Here is a 15,000-nt window from a genome sequence, read left to right as displayed (position 1 = left end):
TAGAAAACCCAAACCACGTAACCAATCAAGCCAGCCATGGCCCCCCAGCCCATGGGATACATTCTCCTGGCAGCCGGTTGGCTCTCCCCAATCACCTGACAAGGAAGTGTTCTCTCTCCTTCTCTGTTTACCTAGGAGCAGACCATAGGGAGCAGACGCATGAGTTGAGTGTTGCTTCAAACTATGTCAAGGGATGTATATAGATGTCACATTGCTCTGTTCAATTGCTCTTTAAACAACTTGGGACAACATGAGACGACGCTGTGTACATTTGGACACAAGACGTGGGTCAACGTGCCTCGTGAGGAGAGGAGAGGAGAGGAGGTGATGCACCATGGTGTCATGAACTTCAAACAGAAGCAGCGTGAGGAACAGGCAGAACCAGACTGAGGGTGAGAGGCATGAAAATAATGCTGTAATGTTTTGTCACAAAGATTGTATTTAGTTAGAATATTCTAAATTAACTAAGCCAGTGGTTCTCAACCCTTTTACACCAAGTACCACCTCAGAGAAGAAAAAAAATAGCAGATATACAAGCTCACAGCTTGTAGATCTGCTATTTTTGAAAAATCGTGAAAATTTCAATTTTGACCCGATTCTATAAGTGTCTTTTGAATCCTTCTAAGGTTTTTTGAAAAACCTATGTTTCTTTGTCAGCAATCTGGCCAGCCATCGTCAAAGAAAAGGTCCTTTTCACTTAACTGGAGCTCAGTTAGTCTGTTCTCTTGAGAGACTACTATGTCAGTGGTGCTCAAACCTTTTCATGTGAAGGACCCCCAAAATGATGGCCACGGACCCGCATCTCAAAATATCTAGTTCCAGGGACCACCCAGGAGCAAACTTTGAGTTACAACCATTCGCTTTGAAAATACATATATTCAAAGATTTGCACACATTTTCACGACTTTTTTCCAAAAATAGCAGATCTACAAGCTCGCAGCGCGGCACTCGGTGCCGCGCTGTGAGCTTGTATATCTGCTATTTTTCACTAGTTAAAGCATTCAATAATTTGTCGTGCCGCCGAGGTCGCGTTTCAGAAACGGACAACCTTCAAGCTCGGCTGCTTCCGTCACGTGACACCCGTCACACAACGACATATAAATCAGCGCTCATACCACGGCACGACTCTGATTCCTTTTCTGTTACAGTTGTGTGTATGAACTTCCTTGTTCAATTGTGGTTGATTGTGGTCCCCTTTCTACATGTCTGTCCCTGTGTGTACGTATGTTTGTGTCCATACGTGTGTGTGTGTGTGTGTGTGTGTGTAACAGGATCTTCACTACCATCATGCCGATGGTGGCGGCTGGTTTGATTCCAGATGACCCCACATTACAGCCAATCAGCCGCCTCTCTTTTGTATGATCCCCCATCGGTTTGGCTCGTGTCACTTGTTAGCTTACCGGGGTCGTCGATATGTCCGTACGCGGACAAATGTGTCCGTGGCAAGACTTGTCCTCCTCCGTGGCAAATTCTAGATTTCGTTTTTACACACCATTATAATGTTATTTTGATCATAAGACCCAATTACTGAATGTCAGTCTCCTGGTTTTCTATGTACAGCAGGGTTCCCCAATTAGTTTTCCCCAAGGGCCGAATTATGTCTAGGGTACCAAGCCGAGGGCCACAACATTGCAGGGCGACGGGGGTGTTCCCGCTACTTCAGTGACAGTTCAGATATCTTCGTTATCGGGTGAAAATCTTGTATGTCCAAAACCGTTCGTTTTGCATTTATCATTTTAAAAATTATTTAAACTAGTGAAAACAGCCGAGCTACATGCACACAACGCCTCGCGGTGCGAGGCGTTGTGTGCTTGTAGATCTGCTGTTTTCACTACTTTTGTGCGACGGCCTTGTATGATTTGCGAAAGAACGTACAAATTTGGAGATACAAGATTTCCACACAACAACGACGATATACTAGTGTTGTTGCTGCTCTTATACCACCATTATTACAGGGGTTGGTGTGGGCCAGACAGTAGCCCCCCGCGGGCCGCAAATGGCCCGTGGGCCGCCTATTGGAGAACCCTGATGTACAGTATGACTCTGATTAACTGACACTAATGGAACATGGAACATTCACTAGGACAGCGGTCCTCAAATGTTTTACTTTGAAGGACCCCCATAACTCTGAGAGTGTACACATGGAACCAAATGGTCATTTAGGGCTAGCTCTTTATGCATTTGTGTACACATTCTTTACGTACATGGCAAAAATAGAATTTTGTCAAAAATGTCCGCCACAAGGCAGCATGGCGATGATCCCTGGTTAGCTAACATCTGTCACTCCCCCCTGCATGTGTTGACCGTTTGAGTCCTACAGTATGTAGTATTCTGATTGGCTGATTTGTGGGGCTCTCTGAATCGCTGTCCAATCAGTGGGAAGATCAGTAGAATCAGCCAGTCAGAATAGAGACATGTAGCAGTAGCTCCTTCCTGTCACGTGTCTTCTGTTGTTCCCTCACTGACCAGAATGAACTAATTTTCATCATTTTCGTCTGTGCTGCAAAATCGGAGAAGTAGAAACGTGTTTTTTTTAGAGATGAAAGTAGATGCATGGGTAGAGTAGATGGATTCTACTCATGCTGTTTTCCCCCCCACTGCATTTATCTGTTAACATAGGATGAATTACATGCTAATATGGGCTGAAATTGTAATTTTATTTTGTCTATGATTAATGACATTAATTTCACATAATCGTTTTAAAATGTTTCATTCGTCAATCACATGTGCCTTAATTGATTGCCAGATACTAAAGCACTAAAACCAAATTCATACTTGTGCCATACTGTGTCGCTCACCAAAAATAGCCGATCTACAAGATGGGATATTTCCGGTGCGGGACACCATCCGCATGACACGGCTTTACAAATGAATTAAGCATATCGACTCTTTCGTCTGGAAACCTCATACAGTACGTCCAAAACTGTTGCTTTGCAGCATTCATATAGAGCATCGCAGCGGAAGTGGTTTCATTTTTGCCATAGACTTTTACAAAGATATTTATAACAATTATGTTAAGCCTAGAACCAAGCCATCCAGGATGGCAATGAATCATGACCATACAACCTTTGTTTCTATGAAAAGAACATTTTGAAAATCGCTAAACAAAGGGTATTTATTAAATGTAGTATATCAAATAATGTAATATTAAAATATGTTTTCAGTCACATAGGATCAAAGGTTGTATGGTCATGATTCATTGCCATCCTGGATGGCTTGGTTCGAGGCTTAACATAATTGTTATAAATATTTGTGTAAAGGTCTATGGGGAAAATGAATGGGGAATATTAAGTGGCACCAGGAAACCACTTCCGCTGCGATGCTCTATTCAAATAATAGCAAAAGTAGCAGATCCACAAGCTCAATCTTTCAAGCTTGTGGATCTGCTACTTGTGATGCTTTTGTGTGACGCTGTAGTATGACCAAGTAGGACATTTATTTATAAAAAAGAAAGTTCAAATATGGATATAAAGGTTTATGCGTGATGGCATCGATACAGTATGTCCCAGTGGTGTAAAATAGCTCGGTACATTTATTCAAGTACTGCACTTAAGTACACTTTTTAGTTATTTGTACTTGAGTATTTCCATTTTCAATACTTTTACTTCTACTCCACTACATCTCGGATCCAAATAAATATTGTACTTTTACTCCACTACATTTATTTGGAAACTTTAGTTACTAGTTATTTTGCAGATATACATTATAATATTATAAAACATACATACTGTAAACCACTTTAGTCCTATTTTATACCAAGGCTGTTTGAAAATAGCCAATCTACAAGCTCACAACACGTCGCGACACGTTGTGAGCTCGTAGATCGGCTATTTTCAAACATTTTGTACTTACTTACTTTTGGTACATTTTGAATTCCAGACTTGTACTTGTAACAGAGTACATATCTACATTGCAGTATTGATACTTAAAGGGGCACTCCACCACTTTTCAACCTATCTTCATATAATAGGTCCTCACTAATGTTCATGATAAAATATCACAATTTTTTTCTACTCAGTTTGGGTCTCATAGGAGAGCTGTGGGTGGGTCAAATTCTTCCTACCGGTGACATCATCAATGGGAAATGCAAGCTAATAGAAACTGCAGGCTTTCTATTCCTGGAAAAGTTGCAATGTTAAAGTGGAAGCCATTGTTCTCGTGATAATAAAAATCTTTTTTTTTTTTTTTTTCAAAAATATTATTTAATTATTTTTTGTCAAACGATGATGTCACCGGTAGGAAGGATTTGACAGCTCTCCTATGAGACCCAGACTGAATAGAAACAAATTGTGCTATTTTATTATGAACATTAGTGAGGACCTATTATATGAAGACAGGTTGAAAAGTGGTGAACTACTCCTTTAAGTAAAGAATGTGTCCTCTCTCTCCTCTCCACTCCTTTAAGTAAAGAATGTGTCCTCTCTCTCCTCTCCACTCCAGGTTTAGTTTCTTCTCGCGGGACAAGCAGAGGAACAGCCAGCGGGGGTCGCCGTTTGACGACAGCAGTTTTGGCGCGTGGGCGGGAAAAGAGGACGTGTACACGGAACAGGCCCAGGAAGCTTTGCAGCACATGTAGTAGTAGTCGCTGGACAAGCACTTGACAAGGTTTTCTCCAAAAAAACATGCCAAACCTTTAACACTTTACGTCCGTCACTTAAATGGCGTTCTTGTGGTCAAACCTGTGAGTAGCCACCGCCCCCCCCCCCCCCCCCCACTGCACATCAATCCACCTATAGGGACTCATAGTGCAACTTGAAACATTGCCTGCTTCGAAAAGGAACGGACTGACAGAACGACAAGCACAGCCTGAGCACACTGTAGCACGTTGAGTTGACACTCCAGTTTAGGAAAGGAAATTACGGGGGCACTCGGGTGGGGGAACCAGGGGTAAAGTTCCTGCCCGGACTTGGTAAGACTAGGGCTTCGAAGCCTCCAGTGCAGTGGTTCTCAAAAGTGGGGTCCAGGGACCCGCAGCGGTCGATGAGGGGGTTTCAGGGAGGTCCCCAGCTAAATTATTGATAATAAATAGGAACCAAACGGGCCCTTACAGGTCTGTAACTCCAAGAGTAGACAAATGGAACCACATTTGGTTCCATTCGCACACTCTCAGATGTCCCCGGGTCATGTGGCTCTGATGTATCCCAAACTGGAGCTTCTTGAAACTTCTAAAGGTTTAGAATCACTGCTCCAGTGCATGACGCATCCGGCTTGGCCAAGCATCCATACAAACACAACTGGCTGTGTTTGTTTGTGAGGGAAGCCGGGTGGGCAGGGCCATCTCTGTCACTGCACTCTAGCGACTCCTACAGGTTGGTCAGGGTGGCTGTTTGATGAGGCTTGGAACTGGGAAGAATAGCTTGTTCCTCTGCATGCGTTACGCCTTCAAAGTGAGACATTGAGACAGTGGTGACACTTTGCGCCTGCACCCGTCCTAAGACCAACCATTAGGGGTCAGCAGCGACGAGGGACTACAGTATTTAAAGAGGAGCGGGAATTGACATAACATCTAAAATGGGGGTAAAACAAATAAATGAATAAAAGGTCCCAAAAGTTTACCTAGTCAGACGTAAGAGAACAGAATACTTAAAAGAGTAAGGGCACATGCAAACTCCATATGACTAAGGAAAGGCAGGAGAATTGCATGCACATGTATGTTTAAAAGGATCATGTTTGATTGAGATACTCCGCAGAGGGTATACATGGATGTTGGATGGAAAAAGGAAAGTTGCAGTTGGAAACGATAGAATGAAGAAAAGGTTCATGAGAATGTATGTCCAGCAATAACTACGTTTTTAAAGAAATATATTGGATTAACTTTTATTTTTTTTAAATATACAAATTTGACACCAACGGTAACGTTGAAGGCATAGGACACAAAAAACATGTTGTCATCCCCAACCCCTTCATAACTGCACAGAACGTTCCGATCCAAAGTTATTTGCTTCAAGGACATAAAAAATGTAATTTGCATTCGGTGACCTTTTGCTCAATGCATTGCTAAAGAAAAATCCTTTGGCAGTTTTGTGTTATGATGCAATTAAAGACTATAAGCAAACAGCATAATAAAATGTAGATTTTTTAATCAACATTCAATGAACGAATTCCAATATAATATAATGCTTTATTCGTTTTACATGGTTAAAGTAAACCTTGTTGTAATCTTTTTCATTTTCAAAATGACAACACTTGTGTCCTATTGATCTTTCTCCTGTTTCCCAAGTCACCAGCAATTTACCAATAATTAAAACGATGCAGCTCTACAAATGATAGATTACACATTTTACCATGTGTTTTTAGCACGAGGGCTGTATCCGATCAGATGAGAACAGCTCCGCTATATACAAGATTGTGCAATGTGGTTACATGACAGTTGTTGTCAGATTGTGTTGTGGCCCCTTTTGAGAAGCCTACTGGATATTATGACAGTGTCATAAGATGTAGGCTGACTTCAGGAATGAGTTTGTAATTAAAACTGAAGAGCAAGGGTGTGTATAGGTCAGGGTTCCCCAATTAGTTTTCCCCCAAGGGCCGAATTATGTCTAGGGTACCAAGCCGAGGGCCACAACATTGCAGAGGGCGACGGTGGCGTTCCCACTACTCCAGCGACAGTTTTCGTCGTTGTCGGGTGAAAATCTTTTATGTCCAAAACCGTTCGTTTTGAATGTATCATTTTAAAAATTTGATTTAAACTAGTGAAAACAGCCGATCTACAAGCACACAACGCCTCGCGGTGCGAGGCGTTGTGTGCTTGTAGATCTGCTGTTTTCACTACTTTTGTGCGACGGCCTTGTATGATTTGCGAAAGAACATACAAATTTGGATATGAGATTTACACCCAACGACGATATACTAGTGTTGTTGCTGCTCTTATACCACCATTATTACTGGGGTTGGTGTGGGCCAGACAGTAGCCCCCCACGGGCCGCCTATTGGGGAACCCTGGTATAGGTTGTTATGAGTTTATTTAAATGCTTACATATTGATGCTGTTTTGTGCTTACTGGGCATCGCGTGCCTTCTCACTTACTATTGGCTGCCGTGTTCACAAGAACAGACTTGTGTGAGACGCAATGGCCTGGCCAGTAAGGCAGTGGTTTCCCAAACGGTGTGCCGAGGCACACAGGTGTGCCTTGGGACTTTGTGACAAGCACACATTATTATTGCAATATAAATGCGACTAAAGTTATGAATAGTTTACGATATCAGTGCTTTGTGTGCGCACTGCGCAGACGTCCCAATTCAGAGGCCAATTTCAGTCTGGGCATACATTTTAATTTAAATTATTTATATGTTTCTTTACATTAAATTTGTTTCACAAATTCTCAAACATAGTGAAAATAGCTGATCTGCTGGCTTACCTGCTTGCGGTATTTTTCTCTATTTAAAATACATTTAAAAAAGAAAATGCATGAAACAGGGCTTAAGTGTTTTATTTGGTTTTTCAAATAAAAAGTAACCGTTTACAGAGTGATGAGAGTGATAAGACGTTAAAAGAGAGGCTATTCTGCACAAGCCTCTGTACCCTGGATTTTATTTTCCTTCGCGTTCGGCTCAAAAAGGAAAGCCTGGGCTAAGCTGTTGACATTTCTGGCATAGGAAGTGGGAGTCAACCACCCAACCAACCAACCAACCAGAGTGCAGGGGGCGTCACTCCAACTGTTGTGACGTCAAGGCTCTGAGCTGTGTGCTAATGGGGAGTAGGGGCGGGCACACAGATCGGTGAACCAATAGGGAGCCGGCGTTGGATTCTGGCGCTAAGTAGTATCCGCCCCTCTAGTCCTTAGGAAGGGTTTGGCACCTCCAGGCGAATTCTGCACTGATGTGAATAGAGGTGTTTCAAAAGGAATCATAATGCACGAACGAAAACGAACGTCAAAGAATAAAAGTCGAAGTCAACAACTGCTGCTCCGATTGCATTCTAATGTGCCAAACTAGTCCTCAGGAAGATCACACGCCGGTCGACACGTTGGACTTGTTTGCACATTAAAATGCTGCTGTTCTTTAATTCTCTTCTTCTATTTCATGAATACAGTCAGGCGTGCCTTGACATTTTGACTTACGTTTGAACACCCACTGCAGTATAGCTGAGGTGTATCGGGATGCATTTTATTAGTAGCTGCACACTTAGTGTTGTTTATGCCGAGCGGATGAGGTGACAGATGAATGTAAAATGCCAACGGACATAGGAATTCCCAAGAAAGACGGTCCCATTATTTCAGTGTCAATAATGAAATGCCAACGCTAAACAAGGTTGCCACATTTATAATAATAAAAGGATAAATAACCACATAGACACTGTATCAAACCTACACGTCTTATTAAATGATGTTGCCATTTTGTGGGTGATGAACAATGTGATGGAAATGTAATGGCAACCTACAGTGTATTAAGCAAAATAAAGGGAAATGTAATGAACTTTAATAGATGCAATCTGCTACTTTCATGACCTACAGCAGGGGTTTTCAACCAGTGGTCCTTGAGGGAGATGGATCCAGGTAGTCCCCAGCTAAATGATGGAGAGTTGGTAACCAAACGGATCCTTATAGACCTTTAACTCTTGAGAGTGTAAAATGAAACTGTTTCATTCATTTTACGATCTCAAGAGTTAAATTATTGTTAAACATCTGCATCACTAAATTTACAAGAAGTCTACAAAATTAGAGAATGTAGAAGAATTTGCCTGTCATCTCTCCTATGGTACCACATCAATACAGCATGGAATTGTGGAATAGTCTTGGGTCTGAGAGGCTAAATCTCATGAAATGGTGGTCCATGGCTCAAAACTCAAATGCTGAATAAATAATGGACCTTGGGACGTGAAAAAGGTTGAAAACCACTGACTTACAGTACAACCCTGGTCTCAGGCGTGCATGAGAGACCACGTTTCTACCGCCCTGCCAACATGCAATCCCTGCCTGACCATGGGGGAGATACAGGACTGTGCTTATTAGCTTCAGACTGTACTACTTACAGGGTTCCCACGGTCATGAAATTCCTGGAAATATTTTGAAATTAGAAAAATATTTTTCCAGTACTGGAAAAGTTTTGGAATTTATCAAGGGTCCTGGAAGGTCCTGGAATAAAATAGCTATGCATTGTCTTTGGTTATTGATTTTGTTAATACTTCTGAATTTACAAATTGTCAAATATTAGAGGCAGAAATTGTGAAAATAGCAGATCTACATGCTCGCGAGGCGTTGTGAGCATGTAGATCTGCTATTTTCACAATAGAATAGAACAGTGTTATACAAAATTCCTCAACTCTTAGTGCTCGTCAGGGTGCCGGGTCCCCAGTTAAAATATGATTATTTTGGGGGTCACGGCCTGAAAAGGTTGAGAACCACTGGCATACACTACCTGTCTTTGGGCATTGCGCATAGGAGTAAGCGACCTGTTATTGAGCTGAATTATTGTTATATAGTCCTGGAAATTGGATTAAATATTCTGGAAAAGTTTTGGAAATGAATTGGTAAAAATGTGTGGGAACCCTGTACTTGTCAACCAGACACCAGGGTCTAAATGTCTCAATGGAAGAGTAGGGAGACCACCTCCAACCGCTGCAGAGGTGCCAGTTATATTGTATTAACGTACTCTACACAATTGGTTAAAACAACATTATATTCATTCAAATAAGCCCTCAATTCCCTGCTATATTCAGACAGTTACCCCCTCCCCACCTGGCTTATAGGTCCATAAGAATCTTTCATGAGCCTAAATTAAATTACTATTGAAAAGGTATAAGGAATGCATTGATTGTTTTTTTATTAAGACAGCTTGTTGCCTTTTATTAAAACATGTCTGCTCCATAATAAAATATCAACAATTTTTCCCAGGTGTTTGTCAGTTTTTGTAGACAATTCATTTAGCTTGATTCTCAAAACATCTTCTTGAAATTCACTTGGAATTAATTTATAATTCTACTATTACTGCACTTCCAAGACTGGAATGCTTTTAATTTGTCAATAGCAACCACCTCCCACCACTAAGTAAGCCTTGCCATGTCTGCAGTGCAGGAGCCTATCCTCTGTTTCTGTAGCGTGAGGCGGCTTCGTGTACAAGTACAACCTCTGGACATGACGCTAGTATGTCGCAGGGACTTAACCCCAATCCAACCCTTGATGCTGAGCTCCAAGCAGGGAGGCACACTGAGTCCAATTTCTGTAGTCTGGGAAATCAAACCCCCAACCTCCCAGTCTCAGGGAACTGGAACATTATACAACTCATGCTGATAATTGGGTTCTCGCACCTGATTGGATGAATCTGGTAACCCACTTGATAATGCGTTTGCTGTTTATCAAGAGCTGGAGAAACAGACAGACCCGTTGAACAAACACAATGTGATCACTGTCAGAGTATAGACTAGACAGCCTTATCTTTTTAACATGAAATGGTTTGTTTTAACCAAGACAGACAGACAAACAACTGCTACTATTATGTTACATTAAACCCCTTGACCTCCCCTATCAGGGTAATAGACATTTAGGCCTATTACAGATACGTAGATCAATACAATATATATGCTTTGTACACATATTTTGTTGTCGGACAGAAAGATCGATATTTTAGCCAGTCTGGGAAACCAAACACCCCCTGACCGACCTGGGGAATCCTCCCGGGTCAAGGGAGATATTATGCTTCTGGGCTACAGGCAGGGCTACTCTTGCTTATAGGGTTGGGATGCAGAACCAGAGGAGGAACCGCATCCAACATGTAGGAGCTGGAATTGTGGAACATTTGGAACCGTTTCCGGGAAAGGCTTGATCTCACTGTCGGACCTGGTATGTGCACTTCATGTCTGCTATGCAATTACAATACCATGGTTCTCAAACGTTTTAATTTCAAGGACCACCGTAACTGAGAGTGCACAAATGGAACCAAATGGACCCGTAACGCTATTCTAAGGGTCCATTTGGAACCCCGGCCTATAGCATGGGTCTTCAACGTTTTCAGGCCAAGGACCCCTTAGTTGAGAGAGAGAGATGAAGCAGGGACCCCCACAACCTTTTCAGAGATTCCATATAGTTTCATTGTTTGACAGCAAAATCATCAGTGTATTTTCGATTCATGTCAATTTGTGTTTTCAGATACGTATTTAACCACTTGAATCGTCAATACATAACTTGACATTTCACTCTGTACTTAGTCTGCACTTTTTCCCCTCTACACCAAACGTCTTTGCCGAAACTGCGAGGCGTTGTGAGCTTGTAGATCTGCTATTTTGGCTAAAGTTCTCAGAATATGGACACCAGGGTTCAAGTGGTTAATATAAAAAAGTTTCTATCACACAAAGATTTGGAGGACCCCCTGCAGTAACTCTGAGGACCCCCTAGGCCTAGGGGTCCCGGATGCCCTGTTGAAGACCCTTGCCCTATAGGGCATAGCAGTGGGCGTGGTTTTCTGGTGCCACTAAAAGAATGGGTGATTCATTTAGAAATTTACAAAAATATTTATATGATTCACTAGGATCTTGGATAGCTTGATTCTAGGCTTAAAATAAGTGCTCTTTTTGTAAATCTCTATGGGAAAAATGAATGGCAGATTTTCTTTGTGTAGCACCAGAAAACCCTGTAGCAATCGTTAAAAGGAACCGTTAAGGAACCGGAAGGATTCCAACAACCCTACTCTTGCTGCTGTACATGTATACAGTTACCTCCCTTGGGTAGAAATACATACAACCAAAGTGAAGTGGACTGACAAGAGGAGTTGTTTTGCATAATACATGTTTAATCCACATTCCTCCACCTATTACAGTCAATGCTACAACAGTCACTAAAAAGCACCAACAGGGGAAGTTAATGGACAAGAGGTTCAAGAATCACATGGGTACCACTGCCTTGGTTGCTCAGCCAGTTGAGTGCAGAGACCACATGCTCCTTGTGAGTGCCAGTCTCATCTCTCTCTACAAGGGAAGGGATGGGACGATATGAAAATTCCATATCACGATTATTGTGACGATATCGCGATAATCTAAATCCATTATCCTGTGGCGGAACATTTGCCAAAAAATAGCCGATCTACAAGCTCACAACGCGTCGCATCAAGCTTGTAGATCGGCTATTTTTTGGCAAAGTCATTTGATAGAGAGTGAAAAAAAGACTATCAAGTACGTATATTATAAGTACCTTTTACCAATTATAGAGGGTTTAAGTGGTACCGGATATGCAGCTCGGCAAATAAAAGGTGAATCAATCCATGACGGAGGACGATATCACGATAAATTAAATCTCCACAACATGATTATCGTGAGTGCTTTTTATCACAATAAACGATAATATCGCTTATCGTCCCATCCCTAACACTGACACATCTGAAATAAAATAGAAAAACGTAGTATCGCATTGTGATATTTTAGGGGGTTAAATAAACCTCCTAAAAAAAGCTACTAAGTGGTGCTGGGATAAAATGCTTCTCTACCAACTCCATGTGAGTTGACAGTTGTTTAAGTATTATAATAAAGTAGGCCATTTGTGGTCATTTCTGTGGAACATGTCACAAAGACAGATTGGTTTTTGACAAAAAACAAGGTTAAAACTCAATCACTCGTTCATTTAAAGAGACATCGATAAGTAGTGCTGCTGCTCTCTGAAAAGTTGAGCTGATTTTAACTGCTTGAAGGCAGCCTGAAGTTGCCCCTGAACCACCAGCCACACTCCTTTGAACATGGCTGCCTGCTAAGATCTTGATCTCAATGGGATCTTCTCCTGTATAAATAATTATATTATAGCCTCATAGTATAATTGTCATATTTTTAAGGTTTTCAGGAAAGTCATTTACTAGTCAATCATGAGTAAAAAGCACATTTTCCCTAACTTGGCCAAGTCATGTTTATCCATCTTTATTTACATCTGCCCAACACTGCTGATTCATCCTGCCTTACTGGCAATGTTCTCATCGGAATGTTTGATTTCTGCCAAAAAAAGACTTAGGCCTAGGCCAGACGGAGCTGGATATGTCATATATGCCGGTTTTTCAGATATCCACATAGAAAAATATCTAGATCCACACAACAAAGATATCTAGGTCTAAAATAATCTCATTCCCCAGACCTCCACTAGGGGGACAAGCACACACACACAGTAAAGTCTTCAGAGATATCCGGGTTCCATGTCTACACGGATCCAGTGAATCGGATATTTTTCAATGTCTTAAAAAATATCCAGCTTCGTGTGGCTGCAAGCGCCAACAGCACAAAAAAATGTCTAGCTTCAGAAATATCCAGCTCTGCGTAGCCGGCACCTTAAAGAACTTCTGCCCAAGTCATTTTGGAATCAAACAAACATTCTGATGGCTGAGGACATAGTCAATTAGGCACAACAAAGCAGCAGTGTTAGGAGAGTAGAGTTAGGCAGAAATGTCAATTTGCAGAAAAATATTACTTGGGCAATTATGCTATGAGGCAGAACGTTATGGAACATTAGTAGTGGATAATGAAGGCCTTACAGAGTGGTGTCTTAATGAATAGACATTAAGCAAATTCCTTTATTTTCAAATAACTTCAACACCTAATTGTACCAGAGGTTAAATAGTATAGTTAAACTTGTAAAATCTAGTTAAGCTCTTAACATATACAAAATATGCTTTTAAAAATGTATTTAGAATCTGGTGACTTATAAAACTCAAAACAAAAATGAATTATCCGTTGCCAATTCTGTTGTTAAATGGTCTACATGGAATATTTGGTTGTAGACATTTGACAGCTTTGTGTAGGAGGTAAAGATTTGTTCCAAGGGAGAGAGAAAACTACAGCTATAAAAACATGATATAAAAAAAGAAAATCAATAGCACATTACAGTTTGACAGAACCTTTTTAGAAAGGGCTCATATATACTTTGCATCATCATCATAATCATCATTTATGAACGACTGAACGTTGTCCATTTACATTTTTGTATCGTCAACCTGAAGAGTCCTCGTTATAAATGCAATTATTGCTAAGCAGGGGAAGGAACCAGTGCAGGGAACAAACAAAAAAGTGTAAAAAAAGGAATAAAAAAAGCCAAAACGTTGTAGATCTACCACCCGCACTTGTGTAATGTGTACTGTGATCGCTTTCCGCAGGGAACAAACAAAAAAGTGTAAAAAAGGAATAAAAAAGCCAAAACGTTGTAGATCTGCCACCCGCACTTGTGTAATGTGTACTGTGATCGCTTTCCTCACCATCCTATTTTAAATAGAGAACAAATGCCCCCCAATCCAACAATCTAAAAAAAAAGAGGAAATGTTTTGAACAGTCAATCATGTGTATTTGCATGTGGGCAACCCCCTTTTCCGTGCTAAGCTGCAAACCAAAAATAAATGTGGTTCCTTCCGCTGTTGCCAAGTGCCACTAGGCTACCAGTTAAGAATAAACAGTATAAAAATGCCAAACAGCCACTACTACCACGCACATGCTGCGATAGCGCTAGCTTTTTAAAGGTTATACAAAATATACAAAATAAATATGCTGAAATCAAATGACCTAGCATGTTCCATATTATCAGTGTATAAATAAGCTTATGGATATCGTCGGACAAAAGCAGATGTACCTTAAATCTCCATTAATTTAAATCGCCAATGTCTTGTACGCGAATCCCCAGTACATCCATCTGATACATATTCTGCTGCTAAGGCTTTTTCTTTTTAACATTAGCTTAATAAGAAACAAATGCTCAGTTTACAACAGCCAATCTACAAGCTCACAACGGGTCGCAGACACGAGGCAGTGAGAGCTTGCATATTGGCTATTTTCGAAGTATAAATCACGCCTTCGTTTCCCTTCTCTTAGAGATCAGTTGTCAATATTTGAGCCATGGGTGAGCGGCGATAGAGTCTTTGCTGCGGTCACCGTAGTCGTAGAGCAGCTCTTCTCCCTCGGCGATGTTCCGAGACGCCACCAGGATGAGGTGGGGGATGCCCTGGATGTCGTGGAGCTTGGTTTGGCAGTTGCCATTTTTACTGTGATTTATCAGCCTGCCCATTCGGCCAGTCTCTTTCGTGGCATCCACACTAAAAAAAAAAAAAA

General features: G+C 41.3%; 2 protein-coding genes across 2 annotated transcripts in view; both read right to left on the bottom strand.

Moving 5' to 3' along the window:
• The window catches only part of LOC308299179 (N-lysine methyltransferase KMT5A-A-like), a gene marked incomplete at both ends in the record, with an annotated part of 11,022 nt that extends 9,652 nt beyond the window's left edge, over positions 1–1,370 (bottom strand). The window contains one exon of the mRNA XM_080742897.1: positions 1,284–1,370. Coding sequence (XP_080599023.1) covers positions 1,284–1,370 — 87 coding nt within the window. The remainder of the gene's footprint in view (positions 1–1,283) is intronic.
• A 13,403-nt stretch (positions 1,371–14,773) lies between these two features.
• The window catches only part of LOC308299177 (N-lysine methyltransferase KMT5A-A-like), a gene marked incomplete at both ends in the record, with an annotated part of 11,030 nt that continues 10,803 nt past the window's right edge, over positions 14,774–15,000 (bottom strand). The window contains one exon of the mRNA XM_080742895.1: positions 14,774–14,984. Coding sequence (XP_080599021.1) covers positions 14,774–14,984 — 211 coding nt within the window. The remainder of the gene's footprint in view (positions 14,985–15,000) is intronic.

The sequence above is a fragment of the Nannobrachium achirus genome (assembly GCF_963921795.1).
Source record: "Nannobrachium achirus genome assembly, chromosome: 15".
Classification (NCBI taxonomy): domain Eukaryota; kingdom Metazoa; phylum Chordata; class Actinopteri; order Myctophiformes; family Myctophidae; genus Nannobrachium; species Nannobrachium achirus.
Note: the sequence above shows the minus strand (reverse complement) of the source record. Positions and strands in the feature narration are given on the sequence as shown.